Below are 15,794 nucleotides of genomic sequence, written 5' to 3'. Positions count from 1 at the left end.
GGGGGTGACGGCGGTGAGACACAAGGTGAAAGACCCAGCGCACTTCTCCACGCTCGTCTTCACCCCGCGAAGCTGGAGTCCGCGAAAGTCCACCACGCTCATGGACGCCGCGGACGAAAGATACAAGGCGTTGGTGACCGGCGCCGGGGCGGACGGCCTGGAACTCGAGAGGGAAGAGGGCCCGATTCCCTGGGGGGACGACCCAGCTAAGGCCCTGCATGTATATCTCCCGCAAATTCTCGAACAAACAGCGGAACTGGTCAGTGTGGGACAAAGAGGCGTTCGCGGTCACGTTCGCCCTAAAAACCTGGCGGTCATGGCTGGGGGGAGCCCGGGTCCCTTTCGAAATATGGACAGATCATAAAAACCTCGAAGCGCTAACAGGCTGGCGTAAGCTCATCGCTAAACAAATTCGATGGGCGGGGTTTTTCGCCAAATTTGACTTTGTGTTAAAACACATCCCCGGCACCAGGAATTTTCTGGCTGACGCGCTCTCCCACATGCCCCAGCATGACAGCCAGAGAGAGGAGGTGATCGATTCACTTATTCTCCCCTCTCAAGTAGCCGGTGGAGTCACCACTCGATCCGGAAAGAAAACCGGGTCCCCAGAGCCAAAAGAGAAGGAGCGATTGATTTGTGAAGGAGTCGAAAGCAGAAGGGGGGGAAAGACCCGAGGGCCTAGAAAAGGGGGAGGGGGGACTCTGGTATTATAACGGAAAGATCTATGTGCCGAAGAGCCTAAGAGGGGAGGTCCTGGCACAATGCCACTCCAGCCGCCTAGCGGGGCATTTCGGCTATGTGAAAACACTGCACTTATTAACTAGACAATTCTGGTGGCCGCAAATAAAGAGAGATGTGTCAGAGTTTGTGAGCTCATGCCCAACCTGCATCATGGCCAAACGGAGGCGGGGGAAACCGCCTGGGCTCTTGCGCCCGCTACCCACCGCGACGAGGCCCTGGGCGGTAGTGTCGATGGACTTTATAGTGGAACTGCCACCCTCCCAAGGGAAAACAGTAATCCTAGTGGTGGTAGACACATTCTCCAAGCAGGCCCACTTCATCCCATGTAAAAAGCTGCCCACCGCTAAGAAGTTGGCCCACTTATTCTTCCACCATGTGGTCCGCCTCCACTCGTTCCCCGATAAGGTAATTAGTGACCGCGGGCCAGAATTCGTTGCCAACTTCTGGCGGGAGTTCTGTAAAATCACCGGCATGGAACAGGGGCTCAGCTCCGCTTACCACCCACAAACAGACGGACAGACAGAGAGGGTGAACGGGCTACTGGAGCAATACCTTAGGTGTTATGTCAACTACCAACAAACCAATTGGGTAGAGCTCCTGCCCTTCACCGAGTATGGGTACAATAATAGTCTCCATAGCTCCACCAAGTCCTCCCCTTTCCAGAGAGTCAATGGGTATGAGGGCAAGCTCTTCCCGCTATTGGCCATACCAGCCGGGGCACCAGAACCAACCTCGTGCCAGCAATGGTGGGAAGGGATCCGCAAGGGGTGGAAGGTGATACAGGACAATCTGGAGAGTGCAAAAGAGGAGTACAAGAAACATTTTGATCAAAAGCACTCCCCCCAATGGACGTTCAAAGAAGAGGAGAAGGTATTCCTCTCGACTAAAAACCTCCCATTACCACAAGCTTGCCGAAAACTAGCATACAAATACCTAGGTCCGTTCAAAATCAAGCGAGTGATCAATGAGGTAACAGTGGAACTGGAGCTGCCCAAACTGTTTAGTAAGATCCACCCTGTTTTTCATTGCAGCCTTCTTCGCAAAGATCCTGGAGCTACGTCTTGGCACCCTCGCCCTCCAGAGCCACCTCCTATTCAAGTGAAGGGCCAGAGCCACCATGAGGTGCAGGAAATCTTGGACTCCAGAGTCCAGCATGGGGTATTGTACTACCTGATCAGATGGAAGTACTTTCCCCCAAGCTGCGATGAGTGGGTCAAGGCCAGTGACGTGTCAGCCCCGCAATTGCTCAAGAAATTCCACCTACTGTACCCGCACAAGCCCCGAGCGAGAGCTTAGGGGGGGCAGTATGTCAGAACTTGTGCTTTTCATGCTTGCTAAGCTTAGCGATGTTAGCCTAACTGACTCCATCTTGTAAACTGATACTAACCCTGTGTACTTGTAGCTAGGCCACTAATCAAAGTGCTTTGCATTTCAAACAAACTGTAACCACTGAAGGAATGACAGATAGCCTCTGGGAATCATCTGCAGGTGTCCTTTGAAAACAGCTGCCCAGGACATTGCAGCAGGACTCCTTCCTCCCTTTACTGATAACAGACTCTGGGAACAGACAAGTGTCTCTGGAAGTGTGAGAACTGACTTTATTGTTTCTGTAACAACCGCATAAAGTTGTAACCAATGCTAAACCCGTTATCAGAGTTATTCTGTGCCTTCATGAACTTAGTTCTCAATAAACGCCTATACTTTGTAACGAAGTCCTGGGCCTCGTTTGAAGTTCTTCAAGTTCTGACACAGGGGGCTGAGGGCGTCCGCGTGTCCCATAACTTTGCTGGGGCGGTGGACCAGGGCATATGTGTACGAGTTGAGGAACTGGTTCCACTGCAGGACGCGCTGTGACAGAATTTGCTGTGTCTGGCGGTCTGGGGCGAGGAGGCCCAGTAGCGGCTTATGGTCTGTGGCAATCGTGAAACGCCTACTGTACAGGTAGTGGTTGAATTTATGCACACCCACCACTATTGCCAAGGCCTCCTTGTCTATCTGGGCATAGTTGCACTCCGCGGGGTCAGGGTTCTCGAATAATAGGCCACGGGAACCTCCCTCCCATCCGGGAGTTGGTGCCCCAGAACGCCACCCAGCCTGTACGGGGAAGCATTGCAAGCCAGAATCACTGTTAAGGATTCGTCAAAATGGTAGAGCACATCATTGTAAACTAGGGAGGTCCTTGACTGCCTGAAAAGTGGCGGCCTGCTTCTTTTCCCAGACCCATGGGGCATTTTTATCAAGGAGCCTATGAAGGGGTTCTGCGATGGCCGCTTTGTGGGGCAAAAATGAATGATAAAAATTTAATAATCTAAGAAACTTTGTAACTTCGTCTTGCACGTGGGGGCCGGGGCGTGGACAATAGCTCTGGTCTTGTCGGCCGTCGGGTGGATTCCCACGGCGTCTACTGCAAACCCCAAGAACTCTACCCTCGACACCCCGAGGGAACACTTCTTCCGCTTTACTTTAAGTCCCGCCGTCCAGAAACGGCGGAGTACCTCAACGCAGACTGCTGCTGAACTCGTCAGCGTCCGGGGCGGCGATCAAAACATCATCAAAAAACGGTTGCACTCCAGGGTGTCAGAACTTGAAGAACTTCAAAAAGACTCGTTACTTTGTTGCAAAAGTATAAGACGTTTATTGAGAACTGTGTTCAGGGAAAGCTCAAATTGACTCTGATAAGGAGTCTGGCGATTGATACATTATTTATGCGGTTGTAGCAGCAACAATAAAGCCATTTCTCACACTCTAGGAGACAGTTGTCTGTTCCCAGGGACCCTTATCTCTGTGGAGGAGGAAGGACTGTGCTGTGGTGTCCGGGCAGGCTAGCTTCAAAGGACACCTGCAGATGGTTCCCAGCAGTTATCTGTCACCCTTCAATGGTTACAATTTGTTTGATATGCAAGGCATTTGGGTTAGTAGTCCTGGCTGCAAAAGCATGGGATTAGTGAGCAGTTCCAATATGGGGTCGGTTAGGCTAACACTCCTAAGATCAGCATACATAACAGTTACAAGTTCTGACACAGGGATCCCTTTGAGAAGAGAATCCATAATGCTCTGAAAAATCCCTGGAGCCACACTAACCCCAAATTGCAACTGCCACACCCGAAAAGCTCCCCTGTGATTCACAATGGTCTGGGCTTCTGCTGTCTCGGCGTCCACTGGGAGTTGCTGGTACGCCTGGGCCAAGTCCAGTTTCCCAAAAACCTTAGAGCTTGCTAGGGCTGCCAGTACATGGCTGACCAGCGGAACGGGGTATGGGTTGTCCTGAAGTGCCTTATTTATTGTGCACTTGTAATCAGAGCATATGCACACATCTCCATTCGGCTTCACTGGAGTGACTATGGGTGTTTCCCATGGAGCATAGGATACCAGTTCTAGCACTCCCTGGGCCATGAGGAGGTCCAGCTCCGCTTCTATTTTTGGTTTAAGAGCAAATGGAACTCGCCTGGCCTTCAGCCTTATCGGTCTCATGTGGGGATCAAGGGGTAAGGTGATGGGAGGCCCCTCGTAGCACCCCAGGGACCCATCAAACACTTCCGGGAATTCCCAGCACACGTGATCAAAATTTTGCGTTCGCATCTGCTGCACCCCCACTATTTGAATACCCAGCGGTCGAAACCAGGCCAGCCCCAGTAATGTGGTGAGCTGGCGTTTGAGCACGAGAATGCCCAGCTTGCCCTTAAAGTTCTTACCCTTACAGTGGCCCAACCCAAAATCTGTACAGGGTTTTTTTGGAAGTCCTGCAGTATGAAGTCCGCCGGTCACAGCCGGGGCCGGATACGGGGACAAAGTTTTTTTAGAGACTCCTTCGAAATTATGGAGATGGAGGAGCCCGAGTCCAGCTCCATTAGGCATGGAGCACCCTCGATTAGGACCAACACCCTGACCTTATCTGGGGTGGTGAGGGGCAAGTTCATTATCTGCAGGCTAGTCGATGCGGTCGAGTAGGCATCGGTCGAGTTGTGGTTGGTGGACTGGCATCTGTGAGTGGCCTTGGCCCGGCAAGCCCGCGCTATGTGGCCCACTCTTCCGCAATTCCTGCAGTCCACGTTGCGATAGGGACAGTCCCGGTGCTTGTGTGGATCCCCACAGCTGGCGCACTTGGTGTTGGCTGGTCTCTCTGTCGCTCGTGGCTGAGTGGGCACTCTCGGCCCCATTCCTGGTTGGCAACATAGCTGGTTTGCCTTCTCCTCCTCTGGATTGCCTGGTGAAATCTCCTCCTGGTGGACGGCTTCCACTTGCGGGTTGTTGTAAGCTTTGGTTGCTTTCTCGAACACAATGGCTTCATTGAAGGTGAGTTGGAGGGTGAGCTCTTCCTTTGTGAAGAGCTTTTGCTGCAGTCTTTCATCTCGGAGGCCCCAGATGAAGTGATCCCTCAGGGCTTCATCCAGCTTGTCGAAGCTGCAGTTCCCCGCGATTTGGCAGAGGGCGGCCAGGTAGATGGCGGCTGTCTCTCCCGCCCCTTGATCCCTCTTGTGGAAGAGGAATCGGCGGGCAATGATGGAAGGCTGGGGCAAGAAGTGCCCGGTCAGGAGTCTGACTATCTCCTTGTACGTTTTCTCCGTGATCTTCGCGGGGGCCAAGAGACACTTTGCAATCTCAAATGTGGCCTCCCCGCAGACACTCAGGAGCACGTCTCTCTTACGGCTGCTGTCTGTAATCATGTTCGCTCGTAGGTAGCAGTCGACCTGCTCCGTGTAGGTCTCCCACCTATCGGGGTTGGCGGGGTTGAACTCTGCAAGGTGGCCCGTCATCCCACTTGGGTTAGCCATGGCGGCGGCGGGCGCTTCCGTCTCCCTTGAATGCGTGCCTTCCTCGTCTCTGGCCGTGTCAGCGAAGTCCCGCTTGGGGAGTTACCTGGCTAGAATCCCATCCTCCTTGCCACTGTAATGTACTGAGTGATGAGACGTGTTGAAGGCAACATGCTTTATTAGCGAGTACATCACAAGGCGAGGCAACGCAGGCCGGGTCCCGATTATATACATACCCCGGAACAACCCTCAGTCTAGCCAGGTCCAATCCTGGCCAGTTAAACTTCCCGCCACAGATCTTGATTGGTGGAGCGTATTTGCGGAGCTACATCTGGGGACCAGTGGAATACCACTGGTCACCTCCGTGGCGTCTGCTGTGTTGTAATTTCAGGACTGAAATGCAAGACACAACAGTTTTCATGACAGACTTTTTATGGGTTGGCTTACCATTGCCTTCCCCAGTCATTTACACTTCCCCCCAGCAAGCTGGGTACTCATTTACTGACCTCAGAAGGCCAAGTCAACCATGAGCCGGTTACCTGAACCCAGCTTCTGCCAGGATTGAACTCAGGTTGTGAGCAGAGCTTGAACTGCAGTACTGCAGCTTACCACTCTGCGCCATGGGGCCCACTGTATATGCTATTAAATGCCACCAATGCCCTTCAGTTCTCTATATAGGGCAAACAGGTCAAATCCTATACCAAAGGATAAATGTACACAAAACTGACATCAAGAATCACAAAACTGAGAAACCTGTAGGGAAACATTTCAACCTCCCAAAGCACTCAGTGTGTGTGTGTGTGTGTGGCGAAACCTCAAAGTAAATACTTTATTCAAAAACATTTCAGAAACAGAACGAAACAGGAGATTGTGAATTTAAAGTTATTACAACACTCAGAATAATGGAATCCCTGGGCTTTAACAGATATATCTGGTTCTTATCTTACTATGCATGCGAAGTCACTCAGTTCTCCCTTATAAACTTTGTTGGCCTTAAAGGTGCCACTGGACTCAAACTTTGTTCTGTTTTATGCTGGATTACCATATTAATCTAGGTTAGATTAATCTGTATCCTCGGATAATTTCTCTGTGCTGGGGTGCATTCTGAAAAATTTCTCACATGATTAAAGGAAGATAAAATTCTTGTTAAATTTTATGGATCAATACAAGACTAATCAAATTATATGATCTGGTGTTCAAACCAGTGTTCCTTCTAAAATGAATTGGTGTGAGCTTGCTCACAATTTTTTAGCCTCCAGCTCACATATTTTTGTTTTGGCTCAGGAAAAATGGCCCTAAGCAAACTAAATTATGCAGTAACTCATAACTTTCATGCCAGTAGCTTACAAAGTAGAATTTTTGCTCACAAGACTCCACAGTTTAGAGGGAGTATTGGTCCCAACCTTTACCCCCGGAAATGCTATTCCCTGCATAAGATTTAAAAGATCCCTCTCACAACACTTTACCACTGTAACACTTTGAGAAGCAGCCATCTCCACGCATGCCATCTGTACAAGCTGTTACTCCTCACTATAAGCTGCACAACAGGAATTCTTTGAGTCAGTTTTCCACGAGGGGAAGAGAAACATTTCTGCTTCTTGCATGTGATCTAAAAATTATACAGCCAACTTATATTATAGAGACTCTTCTCTCAGGCCTCTTTCTGCCTTACCTTGGAACTTGATGGAGTTGTTGATGATTTCCAGTGTATCAGCTACCGCATTATATTCTCCCACCTTCACTTCCCGTTTGTCTGCAGAGAAACAAACAAAAGGGATTATTTATGTCAGTTCACACACACTTCATTTCTAAGAGCTACTATATTTGCCTTTCACTGTTCCTACACTTACAGTCAAGGTAACATATGAAGTGTCTCAGGGAGGCTAAATGGAACCTGGCATGTAGAAAGGTCTGAAAGCATCTTTGGTACTACAATGTTCAATATCATGAAGCCAAACACTGGATGCATACGCAGCAGCATATCTAGGTGGAAAGATTTCTGGCCACAGGTTTTATTATCTCCCCCCTCATGTCACAATTTCCTGATGCCTCTCAAAACAGCATGTTCCAGGCTGTAGTCTGAAGTTGAGGAAGTTGCCTTCAGGGTGCTTGAAGGATCACTCCACAGATGGAAGTCCGTGCCCCTACGGAAGGGCTGCTTGGCATCCAAGTCACCATCTCAAATTCTTGGAGAACAACTGAATCCCAGCATTACGAATTTACCTTCAAGACTCAGAAGCCTGGACCAGGCTACATCCGAGGAACGAAGCCCAAAACAACTCCCCACACTCTACAGCTCCCCAGCAACTCCCCGGAAGACCAGCAGCCAACCACGCCTTGTGCAGGACTGTGGGCAGCAGTCCTGACAATAATTTCAGTTCTCTCATGATATAGCCCCAGCAGATTCAGAAAGCATAAAGAGAAGATTCAAAGGAACAAACAACAATGGAAAGCCCAGACAGTAATTAAACAAATAATCACTTCACCCAAAGGACTCCAACATCTAATCCAAAGACCTCACTTAGAAGCTTGCTAAACAGCACTGGCTGCCCATCAGGTCTACAAACTGGAAGGAGGGGGAGAGACAGCAGAATAGGAAGGCTAGAGAAACTCCCCTCCCTGCAGCCTCTACCTCGGAAAAGGACAGTCTTTCTCTAAAGTGTGGACCAAAGCAGGAGGAAAGCAACTTCAGCAGGGTATAATGACACAGAGACTACCCTGCAAAGCAGCCTTCTCCTCCAGAAGAAGTGATTTCTGCCATCTGGAGAGCAGTTGTAATTCTTAGTGATCTCCAGCCCTCAAATGGAGATTGGCAAGAATGGTTCCCCAGGAGGAAATGGCTGGTTTGGGGGGGGGGGGTGTAAGAAAATACCCCTAATATTCAGAACATCGTAGTCACCCGCCTGGTTTCCAGGGTGCCTGGAGACTGAACTCACACACATCTGCTAGGAAAACGTGGATTTGGCTGCCAGACTGGAAAGGACTTATGAGTACTAACAGCCACAATGCTAAAAGAGCACTCTGTGTTTCTGGAGGAGTGCTAGCAAGGAGAACGGATGGTTTCCCATCGCTTTGTGCAAACACCATCTCTATCGTTGGAGCAGAAGAAGGTGCGCCGCTAGGAGCTATCCAAGCCATGCGGTTTTCAGCCTTGACCATAGAATTTACTTTGGGAGGCTAACACCAGCTATCTTCATGCAGTGCCAGACTCCATTTCAGCAAAGCGGGAGGCTCACGTACTCAACAGATGTCACCCATCCATGAGGCCATCAAGCTTAGGCATGGATCCTGCCGGACCACCTAAGCCTTTGTCCAAACGGAACTTAGGACAAAGACTGGTGCAAAGAAGAAGACTAAAGAAGAGGAAGACCATCTTCAGTGAGCCAAGTTCCTTTGTGTAAACCGGGTGTTACCTTAGGTAGCAATTTGGCCATCTATTGTCATCTTTTTAGATAAGTTAATAGTCTTAAGTACCCCCTCACCCAGTGATTTCCCCTATTCTTTTCCCCAATGGTCATCCTGGAGCTTCCCCACCCTAGCTCATTGTTATCTGGAAGTCCGATCAGGTAACCAGGGCCCAAGCTTGTTCATTGGTCAGTAATGGGTACCCAATTAGGTGCCACCAATTAACTTGCTATCGGCTACTGCAGAAGTCCAGCCCTTTTGGTCACTGCAGAGCCTCCCATTTTTCCTCCCATCCCCTAAGGGCTCAAGGTAGTCTTTATAACCTGTGACACAGCTCCCCACATGTGTGCATCTAGCAGTACCCCAGTTCCGCTGTCTAGATCCATCCCCGATTCCTGATCAGTTGAGGGTCCTATTTCCCCCGTCCTCTTTCGTCACCATTGGAGCCTTCCTTGAAGACTATGATCGGTAATTATCACCCTGTTTGTCTATCCATGTGTTGTCTCTATATCTCTCTCTATTTTTCTTAGGACTGTATGTGTGTTTTGTAAATTATTTGTCTTGTATGTAAGCCTATATTTTTCTGGAATAAATTCTAATTGTTTATACTTAATTAGTGTCCCTTGTAAATTTAAGCATTAATTTCTGGACGTGTATCCTGTATACAGAGATAAAAAGATTAAGCCAGGTGCCCACCTGACAATTCCCCAACCTCAGTTTTGAGGGCATTTTGGCTTACAGTGGTGTCTACGGCATTGTACCTCTCTGAGGTCCCATCCCTCCTCAAACCCTAACCTCTCCAGGCTCCACCCCTCAAATATCCAGAAATTTCCCAACCTGGAGTTGGCTGGCAACGCTATCTCCTTCCCAGCCAACCATCAGCTTACCTTTAAGTTGCCCCTCTGACTTCAGCTTTCCAGCTCCTCCCCAATCCCTGCAGCCACTACCTAGGAAAAGCACTGTCTTTCTCCAAAGCAGCTTACATCATTCTCCTCTCCCTTTTGAGCTACACAACAACTCTGTGAGGTAGGTTAGTCTATAACTGGTCCAAAATCACCCAGTCAGCTTCCACAGCAAGAACCTGGGTCTGGCAGACTCTGCTCTGAAGCGCTGCTACAATGAACTGGCTGTTGCTGAACAGGAGCAAGCAGCCAGGCCTGGCTAAGTCACACCATTCAGTCAGGTGGGATCAAGTCACCCAGAGGGTGCTGTCAGGCCTAAGGCAGCCAACCTTTAGTTGTGCTTTCCTTAACCTCCAGGTGAAGCTTGAATTCCTCCTGTTATCACAACTGAGCTCCAGACAACAGATCTCTCTTGAGCTTTGGAGGATGGACTCTATTGCACTGTATTCAGCTGAGGTCTCTCCCCTCCCCAAACTCTGTATTCAGCTGAGGCCTCCCCACAAAACCTCCAGGAATTTCCCACCAACCTGGAGCTGGCAGCCCTAGTCAGAACTGGTCTCAATGAATTCTCCTTCAAAGGCCAAAATAGGTCTGTAAAGGGCCTCCTCCCCTTTGCCTTTTACTGACAGAACCAAGCTGTCTAGTAGTTTCCCTAGAGGCCCAATCCTTGTCTGTCCTGGGGTTGGAGGGTGGGGATGCTCTCTGAGCAACACATGGCTCAGCCAAAGGGAGGGTAGGTGAGTCACCCTCAATATGGTTAGGCTTTTATATCTATAGGCTCTTATATCTATAGAATTCTGAAGGGCCCCAGGCCTGATTGGACCAATCAGAAATCTGAAAGGTGATGTAACTCTCTCTCTCTGAGTTGCTAGTCACAAGATTTACGGGGGAATGGGAACAAAATTTATTGCAGATTATTTTGCCTCTGTTCCCAGGTGCAAATCATGTCTTAAGGCCTTGATATTTATTAACTGGGAGACCAAGGTGAGGGTAGTACTCCCTCCTCTATTTTATGCTGCAAGGGCATGCCAACTGTTTGTCTCTGAATCTCTCTGGGAAAGAATTTGCAGGCCTCTAGCCTGAACCAAAGATTTTTGCACAGACAGGACTTGGTAAGAAACCATTTTCTTTACAGATCATGGTGTACCGGGAGAGGGTACTTAGCCCTCTTCCTCTCACACCATTTTCCCCACTTCATTCAAACAGACCCCTGGAATCACTGTCTGCCACACGGGGGGAACTGAAGTGTGTTCATGGGTTCCATAGTGGCATTCCTGGGAAGAGAATTCCTGTGGCATCTGCTTGTTATGACATGTCAGACATTACAGCACATAGCTAGGTTTCCAGTTTGTCTGGGATTTAAAGAATCCCTGTAGGTATATTCAAGCAGTTCTAAGTCCACACCTGGGATTGCCCTTTAATAGAAGTATAATGTGTGGGAAAGGGCAGCTGAAGCTTTTAATTGCATGGAGGCTAGTAACATCTCGTTAAGCCTCTATTAAAGGGACAGGTCATGTTTTTTCTTCAGACTGGCTGGCATCCTTAAACACACACCACTGCTTCTTCTGTAACTTCCCACTGTAACTTCCTCTGTTGCACCGGAAGCCACCTCTAAAGGCCCCTGAATTTGAGGAGTGGCATCTCTAGTGGCAGAGGAAGTGTGTTCCCACTAGGAAGTGCTCAGAAGCACAGAAGCACATATGGAAGAATCCTATACTGCCATCTTGATCCTAGCCCATGTTAACGTTTACTCATTTTTGTACCAAATCCACTTAAATGGCTAGCATTGCATGTATAATATTGTCCGGGGTTGGGGGGGAGAGCAAAAGATAGCAATGGACACTATCACAGTTTCAACAAGTTAGACGGAGGAATGGTCCATCAATGGGTATCAGCCATGGTGACTGGGGATGGGCATGAACTGGCTCACAACCTAAAGTTCACGATGACTTTGGGCTGGTTCATGCTTTGCAAAGTCAAGTTCATGGCAGGTCACCTGGCACAAACTTTCTACATACTTTCAAACTGTTCATGGAGGTGGTCATTTCTCCTGAAAGCAGTTTCCTGTGGGCACCTTCTTTGGGGGGCTGTAACTTGGGAGAAGAGAGCCAGCTGGAGATCCCCTGCCAGTTTGGTGTCTCGGGGGGGGGGGGGATGGGGACTGCTGTACCACCTTATGAACCTCAGGGACTGAAATAATTTGTGAGGTGGCTAAAAATCTATGATGGTCCATGGTTTGAAAACATGACACATCAGAAATCAAACTCCATTCCCCCAGTTTGTGCCCATCCCTAACAGTGACTGAAGGGAGCCTTCATCTCTAGAGGCAGCAAACCTCTGAATGCCAGTCCTGGTAGGCGGCAGCAGGGGAAGGCCTTGGCCTCTATGTCCTGCTTGCCCTCCAGAAAATTTGTTGACCACAGTGTGAAACAGGAGTCTGGTCTAGGCGGACTACTGGTCTGATCCAGCAGACTCCTCTTATGGCTCTTTTATTTCTCTTGAGGAACGGGACACGTAGAACAGTAATTGCAAATCACTATTACTATTTATTATTGTTATTTACTTTTTATAGTCTTCCATTCTTGCTGAATGGACTGGAGGATATAAGCAGCGCAGTCAGGCATCACAAGGCAGCCAATGAACTCTCTTGCATAGGAGTCACCCTGGGAATCGCAGTTCTAACAGGCAGCATCTATTGCCTCATCCAATAGGATTCTCAGGGGGGGGGGAAGTAATGACTGAGAAGTGATATTGAGAAGTTGTCATTTAGCTAGAGCATTCATTCCCAAACAGTCCGCTGGCATTCTCTGGCATGCAGTAAGAAAACTTCTAGTCTGCTGTTAGAAATAAAGTAATTCCAAGGTTACTGTAAAATAAAAATATTCATCCAGAGAGTAGGCTGTCTGTGGTGTCTCTATGGGATTCATTTCTTTAGCCATGGGTATCCAACTAGGAGGGGGGGAGCAGCAGATTTTCTGAATTGTTATATTTTGATTATAATTACATCATGAAATTGGAGCATTTTGAAGAATTGTTGAAAGAAGGAAACAATGCAACTAAAATTGTAATTGCTCTTAAATAATACAATCTGTGTTAGAATGTACAAGTGGGGACCTGCAAGCAACTTGTGGCAAGGTTGCACTCCTTCCCCCTCCTTCAACCATCGCCCCCCTCTTTCTCACCCCTTTCCCTCATCTCTTTTGCCCCCCAACCCCATTCCGCCCATCCCCCTGTATTTCAACCTATCAATCAGTTTGATGTAGTGGTTAAAAGTGGTGGACTCTAATCTGGAGAACCAGGTCTGATTCCCCCCCACTTCTCCACATGCAGCTGCTGGGTGACTGTGGGTCAGCCACAGCTCTCTCTGAGCTCTCTCAGCCCCACCTACCTCACAGGGGGTCTGTTGTGGGAAGAGGATTGGAAGGAGATTGGAAGGTGCTCCAAGACACCTTTGGGGTATAAAACCAAACCTCCTTATTCTTCTTCAGTCTCCTTCTTCCTCCTCCTCCTCATGTTGCCAGTCACAGCAGCTGCAAGGTTGGGAAGATGCTCCATGCCCAGAACAGCTCTCGACCCAAAGCCTTGGAGGTGGGTCTCCAGACTGTCTCCCCACACACACCGGTCTTGGAGGCTGAGAGCTGCACAACGTCTGACCTCCAAGTCCCGCCGCCCCCCACCCTACAATGGTCTTGATGATTCGGCGCTTCACAGCTGCTGATCGGCAACCCTCTCCCCCCTCCCCCAATTGGCTCCCCACAGTCTCTGGAGAGCCTCCCAGTTGCCAGCAGCTAGGCCCTGTGAGCCGTCTAGGTGGTGGGGCTGCTGCTGCCGCCAGGCCCAGAGAGCCACTGGGAGGCTGGCACCACCCAGAGAGAAGCCAGTGGCACCAACAGCTTCAAAAAGAAAGGCAAGTGTATCGTCTGCACATGCACAGACAACACTTTTTATTTTACGATGGAATTTAAACCCCGCCAAGGTCTGTGTGTGTGTGTGTGTATGGTTTGTAGAAAACCCTGCTTTTGTTAAGTTCTGCCCTGAATCCACAGGTATCCACAGACAGGGGGCACACTTGGAAAATAAATATATATTGCTTATTTAAAAATCCTTTTAAAAATGATTAACAGGCTTCAAGATCCAAGATGGCGGCAAACACGGAGCTCCGTTGCTGAGCTCCTAGTATAACATCAATTTCGCTGAAATACTGCTGAGAACATCAAGCTACACTTTTCATAACTACCTACGCTGATTAAATTGCTGCTAGAGCAGACGGTGAGCACCTTAGGGCTCTATTTCGTCCCCTTATCCCGGAGAAAGAACGAGAAAGCACTCACCAGCGAGGGCCGACCAGCTGGGCCGACGCCGATGTTGAGGTGGTGAGAGGCGGCGCAGCCTGGGAGTGTGAGCAGCTACAGTACAAGCTGGTTGGGGCCGTAGTGATCGGTGCAGGGTGAGAGCGTGGGCGGCGCTTGGAGGAGTGAGTGATGGCGTTTTTGCCAGAGGGTGTGCAGGCTTGGAAGAGCTTCGCGGCGGCATTGGGGACGCTGTGGGAAGGACGGGGCGAAGTACCAGGGTAGCTGGGCTACTAGCGGGACGACGGCCCCTTCCCTCCCCCCCCCAGTGATATCGAGGGTGTGGACTAAAGAACAAGAGCTGGGAACAGGCTGTGGTTATTGACGGGGTGAGGTGAGACCAGAGGACGCCTGGTGGGGGATGGTGAGAACAACACTTTGCCTGGCAGTTCTGAGTTCCTGGGGTTGTGACCGCGCGGCTGAGGGGACATGGGGGGGGGTGTAGGACCTCCCTGGGCCCCTGGTGCAGTGTGGAAGGCTTCCTCGGGTTCCCGGACTGCACGACCCCCCCTCAACAACAAGAACTATGCTCTTATAACATCTAAGAACAAGACTAAACTTTTTCTTCGCTTTCTTTGCACCCCTTGGACATTGACGCGCTTTGACAACACAAGGAGAAGAACTCTGCACTTTATTGCTACCGTCATTTTATTGCCACCGACACTTTGTAAGCAGCAGCACTTTACCCTCTAACCCTAATGTTTTAACTACCAATTTATACAACCAGTCATTTATTTATATAGGTTATTTAAAATAGTTCTCATTGATTAGCTAAGTACAATTAAGGCAAATTAATTGTAGATGAGCGTTAGCTGGGGAAGGTTTTAATTAAGGAGCCAAGGGACGTATTAATTCAACTAGTGTTAGCTAAGGAGATAGATGTGGATTGGGGAGGGACTTAAATTAAATAACTAGTGGGTATTGGTAGCAGGCATTTTTACTGGTTGGAACAAGAGGGCTAAAGAGGGTATAGGTTTTTTAGATACTGCCAGTCGATGAGCTGGTGTACACTAGTAGAAGATGATTGGCCTGGGGATTCCAGTACTCCTGGGGAGGGGAAGGTACGACGGTGGGAGTAGGCAGACCTATAAGCGAAGGAGGCCGAGACGTGATAGTGCTCGACCACCTTCCAGCCTGCGTCCCATCCCGACGGTGACAGGTAGTGGGGCCAGGCGAATTTACCCGCCTCTGACACTGGTGTTATGTAATGCCAGGTCCATTAATAATAAGACCGCTATCCTTCGAGATTTCCTGCTAGAGCAGGATGTGGACCTGGCATGTGTGATCGAGACCTGGGTGCGCGATGGGGTGACCGTGATTCTCGCCCAAATGGCTCCCCCGGGATACTCGGTCTTTCACCAGTCCCGGACTAGCGGGCGGGGGGGAGGAGTGGCACTATTCATACGAGAGGCTTACTCCTTCAGGGCTCTCCCGGCCCCGGAGATACAGGGCATTGAATGTGCCGGCCTGATGTGGAACGTTGGGGAGGGATTGGCGATCTGGCTGGTATACCGACTGCCTAACGCACCGGCTGGCGCCTTACTATCCCTAGTGGAGGCCGCGGCGGGCTGGGCATTGGAGTACCCAAGGCTACTGGTCTTGGGTGACTTCAATGTTCATGCCGACGACGAGGCCTCCAGTCAGGT

General features: G+C 49.6%; 1 protein-coding gene across 1 annotated transcript in view; it reads right to left on the bottom strand.

The window, feature by feature from the left end:
- GABBR2 (gamma-aminobutyric acid type B receptor subunit 2) overlaps positions 1–15,794 on the bottom strand; it is an 824,150-nt gene that overhangs the window by 288,241 nt on the left and 520,115 nt on the right. The window contains exon 9 of the mRNA XM_060254061.1: positions 7,165–7,245. Coding sequence (XP_060110044.1) covers positions 7,165–7,245 — 81 coding nt within the window. The remainder of the gene's footprint in view (positions 1–7,164; positions 7,246–15,794) is intronic.

This window comes from Heteronotia binoei, chromosome 14, assembly GCF_032191835.1.
Source record: "Heteronotia binoei isolate CCM8104 ecotype False Entrance Well chromosome 14, APGP_CSIRO_Hbin_v1, whole genome shotgun sequence".
In the NCBI taxonomy this organism is placed as follows: domain Eukaryota; kingdom Metazoa; phylum Chordata; class Lepidosauria; order Squamata; family Gekkonidae; genus Heteronotia; species Heteronotia binoei.
This window is presented reverse-complemented; position numbering and strand designations above follow the sequence as displayed.